The sequence below is a fragment of the Patagioenas fasciata genome, chromosome 3 (genome assembly GCF_037038585.1).
Source record: "Patagioenas fasciata isolate bPatFas1 chromosome 3, bPatFas1.hap1, whole genome shotgun sequence".
In the NCBI taxonomy this organism is placed as follows: domain Eukaryota; kingdom Metazoa; phylum Chordata; class Aves; order Columbiformes; family Columbidae; genus Patagioenas; species Patagioenas fasciata.
In genome coordinates this window covers 106,051,578-106,069,354 of record NC_092522.1, presented here as the reverse complement: position 1 = coordinate 106,069,354, position 17,777 = coordinate 106,051,578, and the positions used below count along the sequence as shown (strand labels likewise).

At 38.8% G+C, this 17,777-nt stretch overlaps 1 protein-coding gene across 19 annotated transcripts in view; it reads left to right on the top strand.

Moving 5' to 3' along the window:
- MYT1L (myelin transcription factor 1 like) overlaps positions 1 to 17,777 on the top strand; it is a 312,069-nt gene that overhangs the window by 176,715 nt on the left and 117,577 nt on the right. For all 19 annotated transcript variants that reach the window (XM_071807030.1, XM_071807031.1, XM_071807032.1 and 16 more), the window contains exons 3-5: positions 1,431 to 1,485; positions 1,668 to 1,701; positions 2,003 to 2,065. In XM_071807030.1, the coding sequence (XP_071663131.1) occupies positions 1,431 to 1,485; positions 1,668 to 1,701; positions 2,003 to 2,065 (152 nt within the window). The remainder of the gene's footprint in view (positions 1 to 1,430; positions 1,486 to 1,667; positions 1,702 to 2,002; positions 2,066 to 17,777) is intronic.

The following is a 17,777-nucleotide window of genomic DNA, read 5'->3' as shown; positions in this document are numbered from 1 at the left end:
TTTCCAGGTTAAGATCGTAATAGTTCTTTCAGCAGATTTTTTGAGTGGTGACAAACGATGATAGATAACATCTTCCAAACTCTTTAAAAAACGCACTAAGCTGAGGATCAAATAACTCCACTTCTGGTCTCCTGTCAAGTCCCTTTGCGTTGCAGGAGTTACAGAATAGCACAATGTACTGTTTTCTTTTTAGTAAAGTGAAACAGAATATCATGATCTGGTGGGTAATTTCTTCCTTCTTAGTTACCTCCATCATTTGTGTTAAGGTGCTGACCAAAGAAAGCTAGGTTATTAAAGGGTTAACTGCAAGTCACTTGGACCTGTTTCTTTGTTTTGGGGTGAGACATGTGACATTCTTACCAGATATCAGTCCAAGAATATTGCTATAAACCAATGACTGATTTTTTCCCCCCCCCCGGGGGAACTGGAGCCCTGTGGTTGATTTCTCTGCTTCCTGACCTTTACAATATCATCTCTGTGTACGAACCACTGCGGATCCATCTTGCCATCCCGTTCTTCCACATCCAAAGCGGCTGATTATACAAATCCTGCACATATTTTCCCTGACACAGTCTCTCAGCATAGTTCAGTGCAATCACCTTGTTTTGTACAAAATCATAAACTCTAGCTGGTCTGTGCCATTTACCTTTGAAAGTCTGGTGACAATAGTACATGGAAGATCCAAAGAAACCATGTGGCCTCATGGTAACTGCTGTAGATCAGTGTTTATGATACTTTCCGAGATCTAATCTGCAGCCCTGCCCCTGTCTGGTAAAGATTTAAGATTACTGTGTATTTATTACTGCATAGAGAGCTGTGTCAGATAGGCATGCTGTTTAAAAAATGAAGGTAAAGGTTTAGCCGTGTGTAACAAGTGAGCACATGCCTGAAATGTGAAAAACACATCTAAACAACGAAACACATTGGCAAAGGTCATAATGGCATATTAAATAACATGAAATCTTTGCAGTTCTAATGATGACTCTTTATGTCCTTTTCAGCCATTATTCCTTTCTCCCTTTGCCACCGCAAAGTGTTCAGTTAGAAAGTGACTTGTGGTGTGTGAGCTCTTGACTTTAGTTTTAAATTGTATAGAAATCTGTTGAATCCTTGTTTCAAAACACATGGGAGTAATCAGGGGTTTATGTCAGAAATAGCCCTTCAAAAAGAGGAACCAGTGCTTCGGTGCACACAATTTGCTATGAAAGCAGAGCATGCAAATAAACTGATTAAAGCAAAAATTACCTCATTTTCTGTTTTTAAATAAGCATAAAGATCCTAAAAATCCCCTGTAAGGTGGACTTTGCCTTACAGGATAAAATGGAATTAAAATACTGTCAATAAATTGTGTGAGAGACTGTATCAGTCTGTGCATTGATAGTCTGTGCATGCAGGATAAGAACATTGACTGCCTGCTAATCTATTCCCAGATGGAGGTGGATGCAGACGAGAAGCGCCATCGCACACGCTCCAAAGGTGTTCGAGGTACGTCTCTTGCTTCAGTAAATCACTCAAGGCCCCCGCTCAGGGTGACCTCCATCCTCCAGAATCTCTTTGCACGATGCATTCTGACCCTTGCTTTTACACAACCTTTCTGGTAATTTTCTGTAGAAGAGGGGTACTTGTAATAGATGATAAATTTTTATATATTTTCCATCTCTCTGCAGTTCCCGTGGAACCAGCCATACAAGAGCTGTTCAGGTTAGTGCTCTGAGTGTAAAATGTATCCCCATTAGCAATTTAGAAAATTCAAGCCTTTTAATGGGTATAATGCACTTTCAAGTTCATTGGTGGTTTGCTCATGCCCTGCTGCACTGATGAAATTAATTCCCTCGAGACTTGCTAATAAAAAGCATCCCGTCTTTTTTTTTTTCCCTTCAGTTATTTGATTTCTCTTTCTGTCTTTGTTGCCCTCCATCTCTATAATACCTACTGCCTGCTTTTAGTATAATCTTTCTACAGCACACCGGCACCTATTTAATTAATTCTCTCTCTTTCACAGCTGTCCCACGCCTGGCTGTGATGGCAGTGGTCATGTCAGTGGCAAATATGCAAGGCACAGAAGGTAATATATGTAATTTTTCATAATTAAGTGGGGAGATTTGGTAAACAAGTTATCTGGCATGACCTTGATAAACCAAACAATGATAGAAATTAACAATTAGACTTTCAAGAAGCCATTTGGATTCACTTATTTTTTTCTTTGTGAATGTCACATAAAATCTAACTGCCATTTTTTGCTGAGGAAGCTTGTTCTCATTGTCAGTCTTCTCTCTGTTTTTGCATACATTTCTCTTGGTCATGTCTCACAAATTAAAATTTGGCCCTGCTGACATGTTGGTGCCAGTGTGACTTCCATTATTTAATGTATTTTGTAAATGAATGGAAACGAGCTTCTGAACATTTAAGTTTGATGATCACGTTAGATTCAAAGGTCAGAGCCTAAGACAAATGATAATAAGAATTCATGGTTCATATGTTATATTGTAGTTATAAATATCTTCAGTTTTGAAACCATGATATATGGGGGCATCTCCTTTAAGAAAATGTTTTTAGCTATTTATTGTTAATTATCTATTAAGATAGCATGTGTTACACATTCTACACGTGCTTCGAATTAATTTAGAGCTCAGTCTTTACATTTCTGTGACTGCAATGTCAATAGCGTTGTACATCTGGATAAACAACATTCCTTTCCTGAATCATTTGTCTATGAATTTCTTGTGCAATATTTTTAACATTTAATAGCTCTAGAATACACTATTTTTTTTCACATGCTATGCATTTCTTTCAATATACTTTGTACAGCAGCCCCTTGTAGGAGATAAAATGGCTGTTGTTCCGAATAGAAAGAGATGTTCAAACCAGTGTTAAATTCTCCTTGAACTGTTAAGATTTTTTTCATTGTTGACTTTCTCTGGTTTTAAAGCACTTGTGATGTTTATAAGAACACATATTTCACACCAGTTCTGATAACTGGTTTGTAATGAGGGCATGTATTTTTTAATGAATTAAATTGAAATTATATGTTTGTGGTTAAGGCATTTATTTGAAACAGGAAAAGGTACCAAACAGTGACATTCGGTCCACTCAGTGCCACTCAGTCCACTCATCTGCCTTTTTTCTTATCAGTGAATGAAACTCAGGGACAAATCCAGAAAATACCTTCAAAATTAAACCAATGTGATATGCCTGGTATTAAAATGCTTTTAAATTACATTTAAACAATATAAACCATAAAATAATTCTCTCCAGATTTCTTTTCCTGATTTTTTTTTGTTTCCACTCATGCAAGTGGTAACATTTTTGTGGTTATTTGAAGGATTTGATTAGGTTGGAACACTGGTTTAGGAGAAGTAGCCAAAATGATTCGCCTTACATTCTTTTTGAATTCACTTGTGACTTTTCATTTCAAACCATGGATTTCTATTGTCCATTTTTCTTCACGTAAATACAAGCATCACCAGTAATTAATGAATGACACCCGATCCTTCTTTTCCCTTAGTAATTTCACAAGCAGTCAACAGTTAAATGACATGATTATAATGTCTTTTCTAGTTACAAGACTGTAACTAGGTACATTTCTTCACACTTCATGAGATTTCATGCAAATTTCAAAAACAGAAGTCTTGAAAGATACAGAATGAAACACTTCAGCTTAAAAAAGAATCCAGCTTTTCTTCTGAATTGCTCTAAAATGGCTCTGAATTGTCTGTGTTTGTGTAAAATCACCCTTTTTGGGGGAGAGGGAAGGAATAGATGTGAGGTATGGAAAGATTACATGCAGTTTTGAGACATTAATTCCACATTTTGCTCTCCTGACATGATTCTGGTATGTCAGTACACGAACAGACTGAATCTTAGAACTGTTAATTAAATGAAATTTTGGGCGGATGCACAAAGAATAAAAATTGGAAATACACCAAAAATTCTTTTTTTTTTTTTTTTTTCTCCTGGCTAAATATTTTGCGGGGTTTTTATGTTTTCTTGCCATCCTAATTGCCAGTCCACTAATCAAAATATATCTAACCAATATATGTCTTACTGTAAAAGCACAAAGTTCTTTGTTGTGGTTTACAACATACATATTTACTTTCTAAAAGAGAATTATTTTTTTATCTAATCCAACCAACACATGTTAAATTTTAGTTTATGAAAGAACCTAAAGGAATTTATCTTTTTCTCTTTTCTGTTTTGCCATTTGAGTGGGAAAGACCCTCAAACATTTATTCCAAGGAAATCAGACTGTCTTAAAAATTTAATGTGTTCAGGGAATTGCATATCTCAGCTGATGCCTAACTCAATTCCGTTAAGACCTAGAGAGCATTTTAATGAGGTTAAGACCTTTCCATTCACAATACCAGACTGGCTCGTTATTAGGAATGAAATGTATTTGCTTCCACTAGATGTAGTCAGAGCTCTCCAGAATTCTATTTTTTCTATAACATCTTGAAGTCTCTGGAATTTCGGGGCTTTTTTTTTTTCATTATAATGTTGTGATTGTAATAGCAATGTGACAGTGAAAACCGTGTTCAGATACTACATTAAACTTGCAGTGAAATAAACAGATCCTTTAAAATTTTCAGACAGACTCAGGGGATGAAATGTTCTTGTGCTGATAAAATATCAGGTAGAAGTTGAAGGAGACCTTTATCATATGTTTTGTACTGCAATTGTATTTTTAATTATGGAAGGGCTGCAGTGTTAGGGTTAGCTGGGGAAACCAGCAGGCCTTACATGTCACTGGTATTTCCCTTGAGGCATACCAAAACACAAGGCTGGTACTGGTTGGGTAACGGTGGTAATGGTAACAGCTTGTTGTATCATTTCCACATTTATGATTTTTTCTTTGTGTCGTATCTTAGTTTGAAGTGAAACCTTGCGTGACTCAGTTGGTACTTTGCTCTCAGCTCTTAGGTTTGATGCTTAATTTTAGCTTGCTGGTTGGTCACGCTACAAGACAGCTGAGATGGACAGGCTGCTCTGCAGGGCACTTCAGGCCAGGGTGCCAGGATCTCTAAAATTAACTCAGCGAAAGTTCCTGTCTTCAGTGACTGCACAGGAAGTTGGAGAAAGATTAGCAGCGCAGTGTGCGCACTGAACGTGAGTGCCCGAAGTTAGGTGGTGTGCCTGCCTTCTTCAGAACAGACTCAGCTCTTTCTTTTTGTGTTTTAGTATTACCTAGAAACATAAAGCTATCATGAACCATCTAGCACTGTTGATGTTGCACAGCAGGAGGCAGTGCGTAGACGTTAGAGTTTACACAGGTAGGACTTCAGTACTACTTGTGTATGTTTCCAGGCACCTGCAACCAGCTGAACTACTCACAGGGTGTGCAGTTAAACGCATGGATCTTCGCAGCACCAGGTCCTAAAAAATAAAAAGACAAAGCTTGTGAAAGTTATGAAAACAAAACCAAAACAAAAAAATAAGCCGTAAACACATTCAGATAGTGTTGGAGAGGATAAAAGAATTCAAACCTCGAAGTGAAAACCAGACCTTCTCCCTGGACCATACTCCTGATGCTGTTCATTTTGTATAGTTGGTAGTTCTTCACATCCACTCCGGATAGCAGCCTAATGATGAATGTTCAGAGCTGTGAATTAATTTTGAACAATAAGCTTGGTCCAGATCCCTGAACACTTTCCACTGTGAACAATCCATCTGGGTGTGTAGCTGTTACTCAAACCACACCAGGAGAGTGTTCCCAGAACTGTGTTTTCAGGACGTCTGTCTGCTAAGTAGCTGAAGAAAAACATAGATTGAGTGTTGTTTCATTGCAATTAGTAGGAACTTTGCCAGTTTCATTCATCAGCTTTAAAGACAGCAGGATTCACATTCTATGTATGCAAATGTAAAAGCAAGTCCAGTTTTTGGTCTAGGTTTTGCAGGAACAAATTCCACAGTTACACAGTAGTTATTCTGGAGTAACAATGCAAACTGGCCTGTGTTATTTACTGAGTAGATGTGAATGATGGTTTTAGAAATATTATGATCTACTGTGTTGCTCTGCATTTAGCATTTTTTTAAGCATATCATATACCAAATAGATGCCTATGCTTTGCCATGTAAATAGGTGTGTAGACACATTACAAAAATCCTAACTGGATTTCACTTTCCAAATGCCACATGCCTCAGAATGAAACACATTCTAACAAATAGGAGCCCCAAAAAGAATCTTAAGCTGATAGCGTGACACTATGTATATTGATTCAGGATTCTTTAATGCATATGTCAGTGCATATCTGAAAGCAAATAAAGCCATTGTATAGAAATTAAAGCAAAACACCATCTTAGTCTGCATCAAATGCATCAAATATGCATCAAATTTCAGTGAAGGATGAATTGTTAAGGCCAAATTATAAACATTTCAGATCTAAAATGGAAATAATGATACAATTTCATTGCTGAAAATAAGAGTTCAGGTAAAAAACAACTTACCAAGGAATTCTGCATGCCTTTTCTTCAGTTCATATTGCGTTTGTAAGAGATTTGTTTTTCATTAATCACTGATACAGTATCTTGCAAAAAGAAGCCAGTCTCGAAAATGAAGAGGGATCATAAAATAATGTTTGGATCTATGATGTGTGAATTGTCCCTAACCTTATAAAATATATTGCATTTTAATTTTCCATCAAATTTCTCAATATCAACCAGTTCTTTGTTGCTTTACTGGACTGTCTCTGTTTCTATTATATTATACAGATAGAATTCTTTTGACCATCTTTTGATTTTTAAGTATGAGATTTATCACTTCATACAACAGATTTACTTTAATTTATAAATACCTTAGAGTTTAGCATTACGGTTTTGATTAGGAAAAGCCCCACATACACTTGTATTGCCTTGACATTATATACTGTAGTTTAGTTGTCTATATTTTAGAACAGAGTGAGTGAAATAATTCAGGCTCCCAAACTTCAAAATTAAAAGACTCAAATCTCTCTCTCTTATTAGAAAATTATTGGATTTCTGTGGCTTGTTGTGCCATATTTCTTATTCAAATTTTTTCATTTCATATACCTTTTCACCCACCAGTTTGATTGCCATGGCTGCAGCCGTGGGTGAATAATTGCCTGTCTTCACAGGAGCATGTTCTGGAGCTAAAGTCGAGTGCTTGCTTCCTGATGTATGCCTCATTTGGATTCTGCCGACAGCCTAGGGGCTGTATTATTCATGCCTTGACAGATAGCACTCACTAAAAGCATTGGAACAGGGCCAGGTACTGGCACAGAGATAGTGGAGCATTGCAACTTGCAACTGAGAGGAGCATCTATAATACAAAAAAGAGAAATCCTCATACCTCCCTTTTACTGGTCTCACTTTGATGGAAAATTCATTTGCATCAAAATAAAATACCCTAAAAATAAATACATTTTTTTCTAAACCACGCTTGAAAGTTTAACACAATTTTCCACATTTAATTGCAAAGCTGATTTTAATTAGTAAGGCCCTGCATGTGAAAAATGAAGATTCACTTGGGTGAGTGTAACACATTGCAGTGTCTGCTGAATACTCTAATTAATGTATGGCTGCTGTACAACAGGGTGCACTGTGGGATATTTATGAAAAATTCTGTGCACGCAGCCAGTCTATCTGTATTTTGGTTCTTGAATCCACAAGAATAAATAACTTTTCCCCCTTTATTCTTTATGAGACATCATTGTGCATGCCATCACTCCATCCATAAACTTTATGGCATGCCTGTCCTTTTTACTGTTTATCAATGATATTATAAATCAGAAGCCAGGACATACAAATTTTAACATTAAGTTGATAGCAGAGCATGGTTACACGCTGCGCAGGACCCAAGCTCCGCTGATGCGTTTGTGTTCAAGCCTGACCACAGAACAGTGTGGCCCTTACTGTTGCTTGCTTTTATGATACTGTGACAAATCTCACTGAATACTGGAAGTATAGACAAATGTATATTCATTTCTCTCTAAGCTGGTAGTCAACCTTCATTATAGTGTTAAATAAAGATAAAATGATTCACTGGATATTTAGCAGATGAAAAACCATACTCTGATACTGCCTATGCAATATAATACTATTTAATTTAATGGCATATTTGCTAAAGATTTTGGCAAGTTGTGGTAAATACCAAGAATAATATTATAAATGTATTTTATGTAAACTAATCCACCATTCAGGGTTTGTAAAAAACATTAATAAATGAAGCTGCACTGCTTTGTTAAATCCAGCTAAAGAGAAATAAGTAAATAAATAAATAAAGTGAAAGAGCGTAGGGATTTTCAAACAGAACACTGCAAACAATAAATAAATGTGCTGACAGAGAATCTATAATGTATTAGAGGTCTGTATTGGCTGCTGTCTGGGTTCAGCAATATATCCTTTGTCTGATTGTTGATTAATGATTAGAAGGGTGCGAAGTTGGGTCTGAAACGTCAACCAAATATACACCAGCAATTGGCATGTGGCTCTGCATGCTGGTGACCATTGTATAGAGGTGACTACACAAAGGAGCCGCAGTTCAATTCCTCTTCCCACCATCTGTATTGGGAATAGCAATTTCAGTGGCAGCAAGTTGCGGGATCTGCATGTGCCAGGAGTACTTGCCTAATAAAGAGGGGGGGGGAAATAAAATCAGAGGCAAGAGCATGGAAAGTGCCGACCCAACTGTGCAGCAACAGCAAACAGCAGATTTGGGATGCGCTTTCTGCAGTGGGTCCCCAGGCTTGTGTGTTGCTGAAATGATATGCTCATTTTCTTTCACATGGCAGGTGCTGGGCATATTTCTCATGCAGCAGCCCACTTAAAACCACAGTGTTTGCTGTGGAAGAACCTGTCTGGAGATGTTGCCATCAGCCACAAAATAAATGAAGACCATGCAGAAAGTATGGGAAAGAAAATTAAAAAAAAAAAAAAAAAGAACAGAACATCCAGTAATACTGGGCAGATGATTTCCCCAGCAAGATACTGGAAGTAGCTATACACATTTTTCCTTTGCCTATGGGAAATATATTTGGTTGGCCTGGTAGCTTTGCTGAGAACATTGTGTTCTCTTATCAGAGAAATAAATCATTTGAGGTTGAATAATTTGTGCTTTTCATAACGAAAAAGAGGATCTACAGGGTTGATTCACACGATGGGCAAGACATTTAATCTCCTTATGCCTCTGTTTCCCTACTTATAAACAGAAAGAGAATTTCAGGCATCTTAAGATGTAAAAACAGAAGCAAATGTATGGGATCATTGCAAACACAGGGCCCAAACCTCTGTCTCCAATATTTATGTGATATTTAAATAAAGACCTGTTAAATGACTGTTGATGTCAGAGAAATCTAACCTTATGTTTTAGTGCCTTTTGGATCAAAACATTTTTCTGGAGGATAGAACACAATTACCTGAGTTGTGATGATGAGACAACTTTACATTTAGTGTGAACTTCAGTTTCCCTATTTCATATTTTGTGAATTATTTCTATGACATTTTTCTAAAAATATTGGTTCTGAAATTTAAAAAGGTGGGCGTTTTTAAGACATCTGTTTATTAATGTGCATTTGACTGGGCCCAAAGAGTTGTGGTGAACGAACCCAAGTCTAGTTGGTGGCCAGTCACAAGTGGTGTTCCCCAGGCCTCTGTATTGGGGCCAGTTCTGTTTAATCTCTTTATCAGTGATCTGAATGAGGGGATTGAGTGCACCCTCAGTAAGTTTGCAGACAACACCATGTTGGTTGGGAGTGTTGATCTGCTGGAGGGCAGGAAGGCCATACAGAGGGATCTGGACCAGCTGGATTGTTGAGCTGAGGCCAGTTGCATGAGGTTTAACAAGGCCAAGTGCTGGGTCCTGCACTTGGGTCACAACAACCCCAGGCAGCGCTACAGGCTTGGAGAGGACAGGCTGGAAAGCTGCCTGGCGGAAAAGGACCTGAGGGTGTGGACTGACAGCCAGCTGAACATGAGCCAGCAGTGTGCCCAGGTGGCCAAAAACGCCAACAGCATCCCGGCTTGTATGAAGAATAGTGTGGCCAGAAGGACCAGAGAAGTGATTGTGCCACTGTGCTCGGCACTGGCGAGGTCCCACCTTGAATCCTGTGTTCAGTTTTGGGCCCCTCATCATAAGAAAGACATTGAGGTGCTGGAGAGAGCTGGTGAGGGGTCTGGAGCAGTTGAGGGAGCTGGGGTTGTTTAGCCTGGAGAACATGAGGCTGAGAGGAGACCTTATTGTGGTCTACAACTACCTGAAAGGAGGTTGTAGCATGGAGGGTGTTGGTCTCTTCTCCAAGTAGCAAGTGATAGGACAAGAGGAAATGGTGTCAGGTTGTGCCAGGGAAGGTTTAGATTGGATATTAGGAAAAAAATCTTCATGGAAAGGATTGTCAGGCACTGGAACAGACTGCCCAGGGAAGTGGTGGAATCACCATCCCTGGAGGTGTTTAAAAGATGTGTAGATGAGGTTCTCAGGGGCATGGTTTAGTGCCAGAGTTAGGTTGATCTTGAAGGTCTCTTCCAACCTAAATGATTTTATGATTCTATAATGATGTAGTCATGGTCATTAGCCTTACACTAAACCAGAAAAGCCATGAGCAGCATTGTGCACTGGATTTAGAGTATGAGGGAGCTGCCTGCATCCTCCTACCAACAGTTCTGAGCAGCAGCATAGCTACTGTGTGCAGCTGAGAAATGGCCTGTGGAATGGAGCATCCCACATCAGGGCTTTGGAGGCAGGAGAATTTACTGGTGAACACTGGCAGCTAGAGAAACAGTGAACACCATGTTATTGCTTGTTCCAGTGTCCATGCCAACATAAATAACATAGATGACTTTTTCAAAGTTTCATCCATAGATGACACCCATGCTGTCAGAGAATAGCATTGCCCTGCACCTTACTTGCCATCTCGGTGAAAATTATCTGAACTCTGATAGAATCATCCAAAAAAGCGGCAGGGGAAATCACATAAAAATAAATATTGTTATAGTTATATTTTTCTTTCAAATATTCATAGTTTGTTAGATCAGGCACCCGAAGTATTACCTTGGGTAGCAAAGGAATATGAAGAAATGAAGAAAGCAACTGAAATATGAAGGAACTGGAAACCAAGGTCCATCTACCTTCTTCTTGTTCTAAATCACTAGACCATGCTAGCACAAAAATCCACATAGATTTATATGTAGAAATAGAAGGTAAATGAGGCACAAGGAGTAGCGAGAAAACAAAAACAAGTTTGTAAGAAAACAGAGAAAAAATAATAGTCTTGTGGATTTCACACACCCCTTCCTCCCCCGCCTAAAAATACACTAGAATGTGTCTTTAAAGACTTACATTGAAGTTTTTCAATAAGTTGAGACAGCCCTTTCAAAGACATCACTTCTTATTAGTGGTTGATATGAAGTACTGCTTCTAGTGGTGTCAACTCAGGACAGGGAAAGGAGAGATAGTCCTGAGCCACCTTTGATGGCAATAATACATCTAAATGAATACATCCACGGTACAGAATCAAATGCCCAGGGGACAGATAGCCCGTGAAAACATCCTCAGCACTCTGCAGCTTAGGACACTGTAAATGGTGGTAACTTCAACCAGATGAGTGGACCCACGAAGTTACTTTCTTTGCTACCTCCCTGAATCACCTTCCCAAGAAAATCTTGAAGTGTATTGATTACCTGAACAGGGATTTCAGAACCTAATATCCTTTTGTTATTTGCAAGAACTAGCAGTGCCACCCTGTAAGTATGCCTGGAAGAGCGGAGAAGGGGTATAGAGCCCAAGAGAAAATATTCCTGTGCCTGAAATTAGGCCTTTGTCTTAAATCTATGATTTATGATAAAATGTGTGATACTGTGAAGCCAAATGAGACAGGACAGGGTATGATTGGTTTCAATGCCAATACCAGTCATTTAAAACAGCTTTTTAAATTTCAGTTCCCTGGGGCTGTGACAGATTTTTCTGCCATCATTTTTTTTAATTTAGTGTAATGAACCGGTCACTGAATTGAATGAACAAGTAGTGAATGAATACTTTCTGTCCAACTGATACTCATGAAAGAAATTCACCAACGATACAAACCTGCTGATGTTTCTTTACCCTCTTAGTGGCTCCATGAGAAAATCTTACTTGTACTTTGTGAACAGGGAATAGATGTTCAGAAATAAGCTAGAGATAAAAACTGGAATGCGTTCAATTTCTGCTTTGAGTTACCCAGGCCAAAATGTGGGCTCTCGCTTAATTTCTATCTAACTGTACTTTTAACATCAAACTTGTCAAAGTTTTTAGTATTCTGCCAGGAAACATTTATTTGGACACCTTGATACCTATGTCATACTAAGTGGCTGTCGAGGGTTTGGATTGCGGGGTGACAATCAAACCCTGGCAGATGTATTGTTAACCTCCTTCCCCCGCCACTTCCCCCTTTTGCCCCTCCCTCTCCCCCCTTCCCACTCAGGACAGGCGATCGGGAGGGAAAGAAGGACACAGAGAAGAGAGTTGGAAAAGTTAAAGATGTTTTACTAACGCTACTAATAAGAATAGAGAAAATAATACAAAATATACAAAACCAATCTTGAAAGTCTCAGCAACTGCAGAGGCAGCACCCAAAGTCCTGGATTAGACTCTGTAGCCAACCGGAGCTGAATTCAGTCTCTCACTAGGCCTCAGTTCGCAGGGATGACCAGCAAGGTCCTCTCCTAATGTCGGCCATAAGCAGAAGGGAAAAAGGGAAAAAAGGGACGAGATCCTCGTGATCTCCCACTTTTATATGAAGTATTCACGTGACTGGAATGTTATACACCGTTGGTCAGTTTCTTGGTCACCTGTTTCTCGTTGCCCCTCTCTTTAGCTGACAGGCAAAATTCACTAAAAGAGAAACTTGGTTTTTAACAAAACCAGGACAGTGGCATAGTTAGTACATCTCTAATCTCATATCTGCTTATTTCAGCACAGCATGTGTTTTCAAAGTCCTCCAACTTGCGTTCGCTACAAACATGGCACGCACACACTATTTTGTTCTTTGTTAATAATAAGAGGTAGGACATTTCTCCCATTGTCTGGGAAATTGCATTGACTATAAAGAAGTTAAGATGGTAGGATGCCTGTCTTCTCTTTTCTTGATTTTTACTTATTTTATGGACAGTAGTATATCCAAAAGGAAAAGCAAAGATATAATTTTGTAATATTGAGAAGTCACTTGGAGAGAGAAGAACCTTGTTTCCATTCCCAGCATTGGCACTCCCTATAGAAGACAAACACTTATTTTAGAGAGGAATGGAATGAATCTTTCACCAGTAGCAAAGAACAAAGTGAATGTTTTATTTTGCATGAAGTATTAGAGAAGTGGGCACTCTCAACCCAGATTACTGTAAAACCTCATGAGCAAGCAGTCTTCTGAGAGGTGCAAAATGAAGCTTCAGTTACCCCTGGCAAAGAGGATATTAAATACTAATTTATCGCACATTTCTGTATGTTCTAGATTAGTTCATGGCTAAGACTGGGATCGTGATTCCTCCTCTGACCACCTCCTAGTCAAAAGACTGACTTCATCTCTGTTTCTGTAAGAAAAACGAGGCTTAAGGTGATTAATTCCTGGAGCGGAAATCCCCCGCTGCAGAAAATATCTTCCTCCAGTTTGGATTACAGCATCTAAATTCTGCTGTGTGTTAAGTGCCTACATGTCCCTAGGTATTAGAAGAGGAGCAGACATACCTCACTTGGATGTTAGAATTTCACTGTGCAGCTAAGCATAGAAACTGTGAGCTGTAATGCATTCGCTCCCTTGGTAAACTCACAGTTCGTGACTCTCTGCTACCACACAAGGAATTTGCGTCACAGCCAGAAGTTGAGTCATGCCTCTGAATTCTACTCCAGTGCCTTTTGCTTTAGACCGTCCTTCCTATATTGGAAGTTCGTTTGTACCAAGATTAGCAAATGATTTCTTGCTATTGAATGTTTGCGGGGACAATAAGAATAATGCACTAGAATTACTGATACATTTTAATATAGATCTAGCTTGGACGCAGTTTCTTCTGGGGTGATCAAAGAGGATTAATGATTTGTTGGTTCTTAGTAACCATAAGGACTACTTCAGGAGAAGGGGGTAAGCAAACAGTCATCTCAAACAAGAGGATATGTCATATATGATGACATATATGATCAGTATTCTCTGACATGAGTCTTGTAGATGTTTGCATGTTGCTAGTCACCAAATTTTTTTAAAAAGCTGGTTTTGAATCCTGCTCCTCAGAGAATTCTCTGGATATCCCATCCTTTGTGAAAGGAAGTAGAAGCAGCCAAGTCCCAACTAGATGGATAGCTACTCTGTAGCCAGTTTACTACATTAACTGTATTTTATGTTCATAAAGCTTTTACAACTGTTAGTATCAAAACATTTCACAAATATTAACCCCGTAGCCTCAGTGCATTTTCTGCTGTTAAGTATTTGATTTCAAATCACACTAAAGGTCATGTTGCTTATGATCTGTAATATATTCAGAACAGCACATTGACTTACGAGATTGGTCATAGCAACTTTTTACCAGCACACATTTAGGAGTTTGGAATGGAAACTGAGAGAAGAAAAAGATTGTTTATCTGTATGAAAATGTAGGAATAATTCTGACAGAATGTCATTGCATGATTTTATTTTGAGCAGGGCTTTGAAATTAAATATTTCTTGTTCTTAAAGCACAGACACTTAGCTCTTCTTTTTAATTCCATGTGACATAAGGAATTACCTGCTTTACAGTCTTCTGTCCCTTCCACAACGGCGAGCTAAGAATTTGTTTCAGTGCTAGGGGCAAGGACAGTGTACTGATTTCTGAGTCATGGCACTGTCTCTGCAGCACCCGTGTGTTCCTGGGAAATACCGACGCACTCAGAACTGGCATGGCCTGGTTGTGCTAAGCTTGCGAGACCTAAAGAGATCAACAGGGAAAGACGGATTCAGAAACTAAGTCAGTTATAAAACAAATATCATTTAGGAAAGAAGGCAAATAAATTCTGACTGCTGTGTTAAGTTCATATCTTAGCAGTCAAGCTTGCTGCTTCCAGATATGTTATTAAAAGGATGTAGGAAGGAGGACTGAGTAGTTAAAATGGCGTTGACTCGAGGTGGAACCACTTCTTTAAAATGTCAGCATTTAAGCAAAACTATGAAACAGAGAAAACATTTAGTTTTTTTCTATCTACTGTAATTCTCATTGTTAATTGAAAATTATAGCAGTCAGATTTAGAAATCAGTCTGATAGCTTGGATAGAACCACAACAGAACTATCACAGTTACTTAAGATTTGCTAGCAGCAATTTTTTTTCCCTTTTTTTTTTTTTTCCCCACTTTTTTTATATACTAGAGATTAAACTGATCTCTTGTGTAAGCAGGAATAGAATTTCATTACTCTTACACCAGGGCAGTTTGTAATTATGTTGCTCTAAAAGCCTGTAAAAAAAAGAACTTCCCAGGAAAACAAAAGTTCTGAAAAACAGAAATGATACCAAACTGCCTAATTTTTAAGATGTAAAGAAATTCAGAATCATCTAGTGCAGATGTCAGGAAAGATTTAACTGCTGGCTACATTACAATATAACTTTACATGATGTCACATACTTTGAACTGACATCATACCTGTGCAGCTTATCATCCCTACCTTCAAAACCCTCCAGGTATTATGGACACTAAATGGACACTGATACCTGGCCCACCTTCTGGTTAATACATTAACCTGTTAATTAGACGATGAGAGAAAGAAGTTTTTTACCATTAAGTTTCTGCATCTGTGATTCTCACAAAAAGCATTTAGTCACCTTAACCGGAATACCAGTGCAAGCTTCCAGAGCACAACTTAAATAGAGCTTATGTGCTGAACTCCAAGACAAGGATCCGCAAAAATCCTGAGTCTGTAGTTGACCCAACTTGTAATAGAAAACCCACAGATGTGTGCCTAGAGGTGCTACCAGCTCAGGCTAAGCTGTGCCACTGGGTGCTTCCTACACACCGCAGCGCTGCAGACTTGCAGATCACCTGTACCTGCACCAGCATCCTCTGACCCAGTAGGCACAGCGGGTGTTCTCTACCTTTGCTCACACTGACATGAAGAGACAGCACAGATTTCTGTGGTCAGCAGAGCAGCCACATCCCCTTTCACTGAAAAGTTTTGTGATAGTTACACATCCTGGACCAGCAATGAGAATGCTACCTCAGGAAGCAACATACTGCTTCCGTTTCTCTGTCAGCCTGATAGGGCCCAAGCACATTACAGGAATCCTCTGGAGAAACCAGATCTGGAGTCATAGCAGGTTGGGTGGGTGGGGTCCAATTGACAATTGTTTCAACCCGAATTGTTTAAAAAAAAAAAAGGCAGAAAACAGTACCAGGCTGCCTGTATCAAAAGTGAGAGCAATAAAGTAGCCATCCACACTACAGGCATGATTTCTGTACCTGCATGGGAAAGTGTCTTTTTGGATTATGAGTCATATTTTCAAGATGATGCCTAGGTCAGGGTTGCAAGTAGACGGAGACGTCAACAAGAGACAACATTTGTTTCATGGTACTTCGTATTTCTTAGCGTAGATATAACACATTCAACATGCTTGCTATAGTGACTCTCAGGATTATATACCTATATATTATTACCATTGGAGAATTTATGCACTAAGGAACTTAGTCATCTAAACTGAAGTACTTTAAATTGAAGTGTGCTGACATTTAATTTTGCCACAACTATTCCTGTTATAGATCTGTGCCCCAAATATATAGGGACCATTTTTAAAAGTGACTAACACATTGCTAACTTTCTTTCAATGAGACAAAAGTGTTAAGCATCAAATGCCTCAAACTATTAAAAAAATTAAAAGTAGACTTTGAGGTGGCATACACTTTCTAAAAAGTTGCCTTTCATCTTACACAACTAAGGAATCCATTCCTCTTCTTACCATCTTCCTGTTACACACTTGGACTTCAGCCATTTTCCAATTTAGGTTTTGGTCCTTGGACAGTGCATCATTCTGGACTTTCTCTATTCAGTCTTTGACTGTTGCTGCCTTTCCTGTCTGCGCATCTTTAAAGCTGAGCAGCTGAACTTCAGAGAGGGATAGCTGCCACATTTCCCTGTGAAATCAAGCCATAGGAGGTATATTGGCAGCAGATTTTCAATGGAAACCGCCATTTCCACCCACAACCCAGCTGCCACATTTAAATCATGCTGTGTGGGGCTTCCACTCCCTTGGGAGGCTATTTTCATTTTCTGTCAGAGATTCTTCTACAGTCTAATAGAACTCACTGTCAGCTATAAAAAGTAACATATACTGTAGTATTTTTTTTTTAATCATGACATGAGTCAAGTTGGAGCCTCACTATTCTGGACTAGAATGTGATGGATTTCAGTTAGTGGTTTGTGGTTTTGTCTTTTTTGGGGTTTTTGGAGGTTATTTTTTCTTGAACAGCATCCTTCCTTTCATCAGAAATATCAAAAGAGGCCAGATTAAGGCAAAGCCATTGAGGCCCAATTCTAGACGTGGCTTTTGGAGTCATGTGCTTAAGCCAATAGGTAAGCTTTCATTTTTAGACCAGAGCTTTTCAAACCCTTTGGATCATGGGAAATAAAAAAAAAAAAAAAAAGGTAAAAAAAAAATAATGAACTTAGCTTAAGAGGTGCAGTTTTGACCTTTGAGTCTGCCAAGAGCTTGAACCAACTTCTTTGACTTAAGTGAGCTTGTATCTTAGTTGAACTCCTGCCTGCAAGACCCCCTGATAGTACAACAAAGCAACTCATGTGAGCTGCAGGAAGAGACTAGTTTGGTAGATTATTAGCACATGCAAATATGT